This window comes from Oryx dammah, unplaced genomic scaffold, assembly GCF_014754425.2.
Source record: "Oryx dammah isolate SB20612 unplaced genomic scaffold, SCBI_Odam_1.1 HiC_scaffold_607, whole genome shotgun sequence".
NCBI lineage: Eukaryota > Metazoa > Chordata > Mammalia > Artiodactyla > Bovidae > Oryx > Oryx dammah.
The window spans coordinates 122-10,150 of record NW_024070763.1 but is presented as its reverse complement, the minus strand read 5'-3'; the positions used below and the strand labels follow the sequence as shown (position 1 = coordinate 10,150).

The window sequence follows — 10,029 nt, the reverse complement described above, 5'->3', positions numbered from 1 at the left end:
TCCACGGCCATAGAAGAGCGGGATGGAACCTCTAATGCTCTTGTGAAGTCGGTCCTGAAACCACCGCAACCAGGAACCAGGAGAGTTCTCAACCTGCTCATAGATGTCATTCTCCCCAAAGGAGAAGATCGGCACCAGAGCTGCCCTAGAGGGAGACAGGAGAGAGGGTGTGTGGAGGGGCAAGAAGGCATAAGCTGGTCACCTGGCTTCCTGGAAGGACCTAGTGAGCAGGAACTGGAACAGAGGACAGAGCCCTGGGACAAAAGTAGGAGGCCTCAGGTCTCCCAGACCTGTCATGGTCTATTTTAGAATTTCAGGCAGGTCAAGGCTTTTCTCAGGGCCGATGACTGGCACTTGGATTGATACTGAGTCCATGCTTGCTCTGCTTGTCACAAGATAGGCTAGTGAATATGAGACAAAGTGTTGGGATGAGAAAGGGACTTATTTGGAGCGGCTGACCAAGAAGATGGGAGGCTAGTGCCTCCAAATAATAATCCTGAAGGGCTGATTGCCAAGTTCTTTATGGATCATAGATTGGGATATAGGTGAGGAAACTAACTAAACAGACTATTTGATCCTTGCAAATGTCCCCTAGAATGAGGAGCCTCAAGCAGGAGAATGTGTTAGTTTCACTTCCTTACATCCTTTACAGGAGGGCAACTCAGGTTATCTTCCTTAGGCAGCTCATCATGCCTTTCTACAGTAACAAAAGCTGCAGATGAGGGTTAAAGTCACAAAAGCAGGTCCAGCACAAGTTCAGGATTAACACTTTCTGGTTACAGGATCATAAGACAAACCAGAATACTGCTGAGAGTACTCCCAGATATAAAACATCTGTAGACATTCTGGGAAAATCTCTTCCAGCTAGCTTAGTATTCTTCACTGATATTTAAAGATAGGAGAATAGCTCTAAGTTATGTCTTAAGCTCCATTCTCCCAGAGTTCCTAGATCTCTGCTGTAAGGCAACCTTTCAACAATATGACCTTTGACACTTAATCCCTTTAGTTACAAAATCTTCCTTCTAGAATCTTCTCTGGGTATGTGGGCCTGAGACAGTGCGTCTATCACCAACATAAAATCTTCATTGTTAATGAATGGAGATGCTGCATGCCAAAATAGGATCTGCATTTGCCTCTGCAGTCTTCCCTCTAAACTACAATCCTTGCCAATCTCCAGTTGAACCCCGAGCCCTCTCCCCAGTACCCATGCATCAGGGCGAGCCTGATGAAGCCCTTGCGGTTCTGCAGCACCAGCTTGTAGGTTCCAGGCCTGGCATTCAGTGACTCTTGGACACCCCCAACAACAATGGACAGCAGGTTGCCGCCTCCTTTCCTGCTCAGAATGTGATCAGCACTCTCCTTGTCTGATGAGACCAGCCCTGGGGAGAGAGGAAAGAGGTCACGTACAGTGTGAAGGAGCCAAGCACGGTTCAGGAGTATGTGACTTGGGCTCTCCCCCACTCCCCAGCTGGGAGTTCCCTGATGACAGGCACTGAGCAGTACCCCTTTACCCAATACTCCCACCAAGGTCATCACTGAACACAGAGCTGTGGGAAATGATTCTTTGGGGTCTCATCTCCTCGTCTACTGCACATTCACTTGGAGGAAGTATAGAACAATCGGGGGTCCTCATTAAAAATCCCTCCTCTGTCTTCAGCCCCCATAGTCCTGGGACAGAAAGAGAGGAAAAACTCACCCCCTGACATGATGTAATCCCTGTAGACCGGGGCCCAGAAACACCAGTGCATCATCATCAGATGTGAGCGGATGCCTGGGAAAACAGAGGAGAAGCCCGTGCCCTCCGTGCACAGGTTGGTAAAAGCTCCGGTGCCGAGGACCCCATGAGGGTGGAAGCCAGCGAGGTAGTTCCGGGAGGGGTCCAGCTCGGCAGTCTTGACCAGCTGCAGGGACAGCAATCTGGTGAATCGGGGCTGCACCCACTCCCCCCCAAACCCCACTCCAATCTCCCTGCTAAGTTTCTGTGCTGACCTCTTCTATGTGTCCTCTGTGCCCAAGGGCTATCACACCCCATGTGAGTGTCCTGTGGTGAGAGATGGCCTGTCTGAGGATCCTTGACACCAGTGCAAGCATGAAGCAGAGGAGATGCTCAGGGAGACTATGGAATGAAGACGGAGAACACAGTACCACGAATGGATGAGGCCAATGCTGCCTGCTTGGGAAGGAAGAACTGTGCCCAAGGCAAGGCTAGGACTCCTGTGAAGAAGACTGGAGACAGGCCATTGTCCCATGTGAAGGCAGACCTTGTCCCAGGCAGAGCCCTACCAGAATGAAGGAGTCATCATGGCAGGGAGTGAGCCTCTCACCAAGTTTTGCGGTATCTGGAGTTCTGTTCCGGGTAAAGAGCTGGACTGCTGAGTCCCTGTGACTCAGTGTAAGAGACCCCAGGATGCTGAAGGTAGAGGTTGGGAGGTGGGCCGTGAAGTCTCTAGTGATGCCCGCAGGTGTGGGTGGAGAGGGGTCAGGGAGGTGTCCTGTCAAGTCTGCAGCACTTCCTAACACCAGGTCACAGCCTGCCCACAGCACTACACCCCTGCTCAGGCCTTAACCTCTGTAGACACTGCTGTTCCTGGATATGAACTCTTACACAGAAACCCAGCTCCTGAACTGATCATCAGGATGAAGGGGAACCAATTGTCATCAGGGAAACACTGCCTGATTCTTTACCATTACCTCTTTAGAAGCCCATAAGGTGCATTTAGAAAGTTCCAGTGCTCAGAGGAAGTCTCCTAAATTCTCTAGAAACTCTACCTTTAGGCTCTAGCTCATAGAGTCACAGCACAAAGGACTGTGAGTGGAGTACCCCAGCAGAATTGTTAGCACAAAGAGTGTTGCTTGCCTGCCTTCAAGTCACCAACCACTGTAGCGGCAACTGACAATGGGCCTTGAGAGGAATTCAGGACGGAAGAAAATAGGATACTGGTCACAGAGAGTGAGGGTGCACATGCAGGAAATATTGCAGGGAGCCCAGATTTTGTTTCTCCCCATATGTAGAAAAACATGAAAATCATTAACTGGAGATGTCTGCGTTTTGACTGGCAGTCATCTTTTGATGTTTAGCTACATGGCTGGTTTGGTTTTGTTTTTTCCAACAAAGCCCCATAAGTACTGACTTCTCCTGTCCCTTTTAGAACAGCTCCTCAGAGATTTCTGAGAGGCTGTCTCTGAATACAATCCTCGGTAAGGCATCGGAACAAAACACCTGACAACTCTAAGGTTTCCAGTAGACAGCAGAGCCTCCCTGAACCCCCTATCCATGGCCACCGAAGATCCCTGCAGGGCCTGCTCTGTTGAGGTGTGTGGATGACTTGGAAGTTGTCCTGGGAGGTGACAAGAGTCAGACTCTGTGAGCCACAGCACCTCCTGCAAGCCTCAGTCCAGGACTGAGGGACAGTCCAGGACAGGGAGGTGAAAGTGCATGTCATCTCTCCCTCTGCTGGCCGCACGGTGGTACTGCCCGCCGTCTGCAGCTGTTCTCGACACAGGCCTGCAGTGGCTACCATGCTGAACCCTGTGCTCATGAAATTTCTGCAAGGATGTTTCCCACATTGTCAGTAGTGTCTTATGCGAGAAATACTCTGGAGGAGATACCTGGTTACAGGAGGGACAGAGCAGACACAGATAAGACCGGCACAGAGACGCTCAGCAGAGTTTTCTGCCAGATGTGCAAAAGACAGCAGTTCCAGGGGTGATAGGAGAGCCAGATGCTGTCCTCAGAAGCCCCAGATCACCTGATGTCTCATGGAATCCACACAACCCAATGATGTATATGGCAGCATTTCCACTTTACACATGAAGAAACTGAAGCTCAGAGAGCATGTGTAACTCACCTAAGGTCATACAACTGGCATGTTGCAGACCCAGATTACAACCTATGATGTCCACTCCCAGAGGTGACACAGTATACATTCTTCTCTCCTGTGTCCAGAGAGGGCCACCTGTCCCTGCCTGGCACCTCTCTGTGTCCACATTCCCTTCCTCTTCCTGTCCCCACTAGATAATTAACCATCAAAACTGCTTACATCCAAGGGTTTAGCCTGTCTGGGATTCAGGAATGGAGCAAATGTCAGTCCACTAAAGTTCAGGGGCCTGCATCCTTACAAACTGATTCTTGGGCCCAGGGTCCAGGGTACAAAATGGACATGAGGTACCATGAGCCAGAGATCAGAGACTAAGAGATAGGCAGAAGAGGAGGAACTGGACTGTTTAGTGGATCCCTGGAGAAACTGAGATTCAGAATGAGCAAAGCTCTGTCCAAGGACACATAACATATCAAACACACAGGGGCAGGATACACCCTGAGGGCTCTCTGCTCTGTTTCTATTCTCAGAGCCAATGCACACACTTTAAAAGCAGTCAGAGAACCTGCTCTGTATCCTCGCTCACACCTTCTTCCCTATCAGGGTATCAGTATCATCATCTGGTAAAGTGTCAGCCAGATGCTCTGAAAGCTTGTTTCCATTACAGATTCCTTCACACCAAACTTAGACTGTGGAGGGATTTACACCTGTCAGATACATAAGTGTGCGGTACTACATGGCCTACTGGGTTCCTCAAATCCTGTTCATTCATCAGTTGTCATAGTGGCCTCACCTCCCTGAAGTTGGACAACCATAGTCAGACAAAAGCTGATTCTTCCCCTAGCCACATAGTGGTAGAAGCCTGTCTCCTGCTCCTGGCCCAGTATTCTGCTCACTGCACACAGGGTCACACTTCCACATGGACATGTGGGGACTATGGTCCTGACCACTCCCTAGTCAGCCCCTTACTCACCGAGATGGGGAAATAGTCCTTCGTGTACTTCCATATGGTCCAGTGCTTTATGAAAGCACTCTGCCTGCCCCCCTGCCGTGGGGTGTCTCGATCCAGGTACCACCAGATCGCATACAGGATACTGATCATCCAGAATCTTGTGAACAGGAGCCCAATGAAGACTACATAGCAGATGAAGTCTGGGAAGGGAAGCAGGAACCATTAGCGGTCAGAGGTATGAAGGAACGAGCTCTCCCCATATACCCAGCTCTAGCAGCACTGTCCATTCCAGCCCTCCTCCTAGGAGGAAGAGACCAACTTCCCAAGGTTTTGAGGAGGACAGAATGCTGTAAACACCACCAGTGTCACATTGAGAGCCTGGATTTGAAACCAGTTGGCCTAATTTCAAGCTCGCATTGTCCCACTGCACCAGATCGTTTACTCACTTGAGTCTTCCCCCTCCACCTCCCTCTCTGTCTGTACACCAGATGCTCAAAAGAGGCCTAAAGGAGATGTGACTGGATGAACTCTTTCTGGTATCCATTCTTTAGAACCCCAGAGAAGAGGTATTCTTTCTCCCCAGCCCACTTCCTGTCTACCCCCAGCCCATCTTTCCATAGATAAATCCCACCACATTCCCCCTTTAGTTAAAGTCCCCCCATGACTTATTATAACTTTGACGTTCAGCTCAAGCAACTCAGCCCAAACTCAAGCTCCTCACTGGTGGCCCAAACCCTCTCTTGTTCCAGTCTCACTCATTACATGCACCTCATGTTCCAACTACAATAAGTTGCTCAGTTGATAAAAATCCCTGAGCTCTAGCTTTTGCTGAGCTCTTTCCTTTGCTGCCAGGCCCTGTCCTGCTGAAGGAAGGAGGGAGGAAGAGGGCAACTCAGGCCTGGTTTGTTCATCAGGACTGCAGCAGGGCTAGAGAAAGCCCCAGTGAGCAATTCCTCCCAGACTTATGATTCTGAGTCCCTTCACAGGCTAATCCTGGTTTTGACTCAGGGTCAGGTGGCCTTTGGGACTGTCTTTAATCTGATGCTAATTGAGCCTCACTGTTAGAGAATACTGTGCCCTCTCCATTCCATTCCCTCCACTGAACACCCTTTGCTCATACTCATAAAGAAGTCCATTCCACACCTGTAGTCTATTGGAAAGTAGGGTAAACCAGGACTATCATTCATGTCTGACTTCCTGGAGGAGGGGACTTTTGACCCAGTCTGAATAGTGCCTCTGTGGGCGCTAAGTTGCTTCAGTTGTGTCTGACTCTTTGCAACCCTGTGGACTGTAGCCCTCCAGGCTCCACCATCCATGGGATTCTCCAGGCAAGAAATTGGAGTTAGTTGCAATGCTCTCCTCTAGAGGATCTTCCAGACCCTGAGATCAAACCAGCATCTTCTGTGGCTCCTGCATTGCAGGCAGTTTCTTTACTGCTGAGGCACTGGGGAAGCCCAGTCTGAGTAGTAGCAAAATGCATAAATCAAAGTAGTTTGGGGCTCACAGAGGCTCGCTTTCTTCAGAGCACCTGCAACCTGTCAGGTGCTGGAGGTTAAGCCGTGAGCAATGGACACGAATTCCTGCCCTCCTGGTGCTGGCTTCAGGGTTGTCTTTGGAGCACTCTGTTTTGCCCTTTCAATTATAATGATGGTAAAATATGTTTACCATATACTAGTCATCAAAATGACTCTTTGGTAGTTTATTATTGTTTTTAAATTTTCATTATAGTTCATTTACATGTTGTATTAGTTTCTGTTGTATAGAAAAATAAACCTGTTAACTCATACACATATTGACTCTGTTTTTTTGTGTTGTTGTTTTTTTTTAATTTATTCCTTTCCTATACAGACTTTACAGAGCACTGAGGAGAGATCCCTATGCTTGTAGCAGATTCTATTGTTATCTATTATATATACAGTAGTGTTGTGAATCCAAATCTCCCAATTTATCCTTCCCCCCATTCCCTGGTAACCACAGGTTTCTTGCTACTTCTGTCTTGTAAATAACTACTCTGTACCTCTTTTTGATTCTGCATATAAGTGATATCATGTGAGATTTGTCTTTTTGGGGCTATCTTCACTTAGTTTGACAATCTCTAGGTCCATACATGTTACTGAAAATGACGTTCATATGTTCCTTTTTATGACTGAGTAATATTCCATTGCTTGTATTATGGCATCTTCTTTATGCTACTCAAATGGATATTTAGGTGGCTTCCACGTCCTAGCTATTGTAAATGTGCTGTTATGAACACCGGGGAGATTGCATCTTTTCAAATAATGGGCTAATGACAGAGGCCTTATGGAGAACAGTATAGAGATTTCTTATGAAACTATTAGAATACAATAGGACCCAGTAACCCCTCTCTTGGACATATACTTGAAATGATTTTTGAGAGTCAATTTGGTGTAATTAAATTAATTCACATTGTTGTGTAACTATATCAACCTTCATCTCAGAACTCTTCATCTTCCTAAACTGAACCTATGTACCCACGAAATTAGAACTTCCATCCAGGTCGAGAGAATGAAACCAACTTGTTAATAGCGGTTCATTGTAGGGTAGGATTTGGGGGAAATCCTTAACTTTTAAAACACACATTTTGTTTCGATGTGTTAAAATAGCATGTATCTGCTTTTTAGTGAGAAAAAAGAATTTAAAAATGTGGGCACTTCTACTTGATCAGAAAGAACTCCCCCATCCAAACATCTCCCTCACTCTTGCCTCTCCTTTAAGTATTGTCGGCAGGCAAAATCCTAACTTGGGTGCATTTTCAGCCCCTGAAGAAAGAAAACACCTTCTTTCCCCTCATAACGACAAGAAGGAAAGATGTAAAATCCCACTTTACTGAGACCTAGAGAGGGTATTCAGGTTGGCTAACCTCATACAGAAAACTAGCAGGATGAGTAGTAGTTTCAATTCTATTATGTCCATATCATGCTCCCAACATTCATTCATTCAACAAGCATTTATCAACATTAACTCTTCTAAGAGATGGAGACGCAGATGGGAACAAGACCAAACATCTGAAAGGAGCTTACCTTCCTGCATGAGTGTGTGAATTCTAGAGAAGAGGAAAGAAACAGAATAACAAGTAACCCACTGGAAAGTACTTGTTGCTGGAGCCTGAGTCCTGAGTAACAGGTCCCAGTTGACCTTTCTGGCCACATCTTTGCCCCTCCCCAAAGAACTGTGCTAGGCCAGCATGAACCATTTGCTCATATGCACATATGTGCAACATTTACTGGCCTCCTGGGAAAGCTTACTTTCCTGATGGTCTGTACATTCTGCCTTATAGATTCATCTCCTAATATCTTTGGAAAACAGCCCCTTTTCTCTACCCACTGCCAGCCTCCCTAGACCAGGGTAAGTAATCTTTTAAAGAGCCAAATTGTAAGCCTTTCAGACAGTGGGGCTCAAGAGGCAACATGGGGGATTTTGCATAGGCACATAATCATTTAAAATACAAGCATTTAAAATGTAAAAGCCATACTTCACTCATGGCCTGGCACTGTACAAACACAAAAACAATCAGGGGGCTAGTTTTCAATCGTGGGTCTATGAGGTGACATCTGATATAGACTGTGACCTTGTAATTGAGCAAGACCTATGCAAAAGGCAACCCACTCCAGTATTCTTGCCTGGAAAATCCCATGGTTGGAGGAGCCTGATAGGTTACAGCCAATGGGGTCACAAAGAGTCAGACACGACTAAACAAGTTCACATGCAGCCTTCCTGGGAAAGATCCCTCATGTCCTCTACCTGCCTCTTATTTGTAGAAAATCCTCAGCTTCCTAAGTCTTCACCAAATTCAAAAATAAAATTATAAAGAGAAATCATAAACATGAAAGAAAACAGTCCCAAACAAGAAAATAAATAACAGCTCAACCATTCCGCAAATTCAAAGAGTTTTGGTTTGTTCCCCAAAGCCATAGATAACATTGAGACTCATCATTGAGCAGTTTTGCAGATACTGAACTCCCAGCAGGTGGAAGAAATTGCTCACCAGCCCATAGACACAGACCAGGGGAAACCAGAAGGCTGATGATGGTGACTCCAAGTTACCTCACCACCAAGCAATCAGACGATTCTCTACGAGTTGGTCATGCACCCAGCATCTCTTCTCTAGGTGCTGTTCCCTGGTAATCAAAGAGTTTTCAGGCATTTTGAGCCTTAACTCTCTGGACTCCTTGATTGGCTCCTGCAATAAAGCCTGCATTTTCTTTGACCACAACCCAGTGTCAGTATAGAAGCTTTACTATGTTCCCCCAAGCAGACCCAAATCTGACTTGCTAACATCTCCTCCCTGTCATCTGTCTCCCCCAACACCCCAACAAAGAAGATCCCTAAATTACAGCTTGTCTCCCACAGATTGGACCTTGTCACTCCTGTGCCTGAAGCCCTCCTGGGGATCCCCTTTGCCCTTGAGATAAGAGTCAAGGTACAAGTTACTGTTCCTGGCATCAGAGGGTCTGGATGCCTTTTCTCAGCTGCCCTTCTTCGAGTGCCAGGCCCAAGGTTACTTGACTCTCTGTCCTCCTCTGGACACTCCCAGGTCCCAGGCTGGGCTGAGGTGGGCACAGACAGTCAGACACACACTCCTGTTGGCAAAGCTCCCCCAAGGCCCTGTGAGCAAGATGTCCCTCATCCCAGGTGATCCCCAGGCACTGAGCTCAGCATCCGCCTTAGGACCTGTATCTTTCCCCATCCATGCACCATGTGCACCTGAAGCAGCAGGTGTCCATGGCCTCCCAAATCCATCTCAGCTTTCCTTACGCAGGGCCAAGTAAGAGAAGATCAACTGCAGGACCGCAAAGGTCTGCAGCCTGCGCTCCAGTGGCACAAACAAAGGTGCAAACTCCACCATGCTGATTCCTCTGCTTCCTCTGGAGGCTTCTCTGAACTCTGCTGTGGTCTGAGGCACCTGCTGGGTTTTGTTGCTGCCAGAGGTTGCTAAGCATTTGTGGGGGTGGAGGGAGATGTCCAGCCAACCGTAGAGTCCCATTGCACCTACCCTGGCAGGGAACAGTATCCTAGGTGAAATATTTAAAACCTCCTGACTTGGACTAAACTTACTACAGAGAAAGAAGTGCAGTGGACTCTTCAGGCAATACACTTTCTGTCAGATCACCTTTGCTCAAATCTTGCCCACTACTGGGCAATTGAAGCAGCAAGTATAGGGCAATCCTACACTCTTTGCACTTACACAACTATTTAGCTGCAGTAATTGTCTCCTTTCACCTGCCAGGTCCATGGTTC

The 10,029-nt window shown here is 47.4% G+C and overlaps 1 protein-coding gene across 1 annotated transcript; it reads right to left on the bottom strand.

Annotated features, from left to right (window-relative positions):
- Positions 1–3: 3 nt before the first annotated feature.
- On the bottom strand, positions 4–9,697 carry LOC120859332 (2-acylglycerol O-acyltransferase 2-like; the record flags this gene model as incomplete). The annotated part of the gene is made up of 5 exons (XM_040235474.1): positions 9,547–9,697; positions 4,792–4,970; positions 1,697–1,901; positions 1,205–1,379; positions 4–145 (listed from the first exon to the last, which is right to left on the bottom strand). Coding segments are annotated over exons 1-5 (792 nt in total), but the record flags the coding sequence as incomplete, so codon positions are not given.
- Positions 9,698–10,029: the final 332 nt, after the last annotated feature.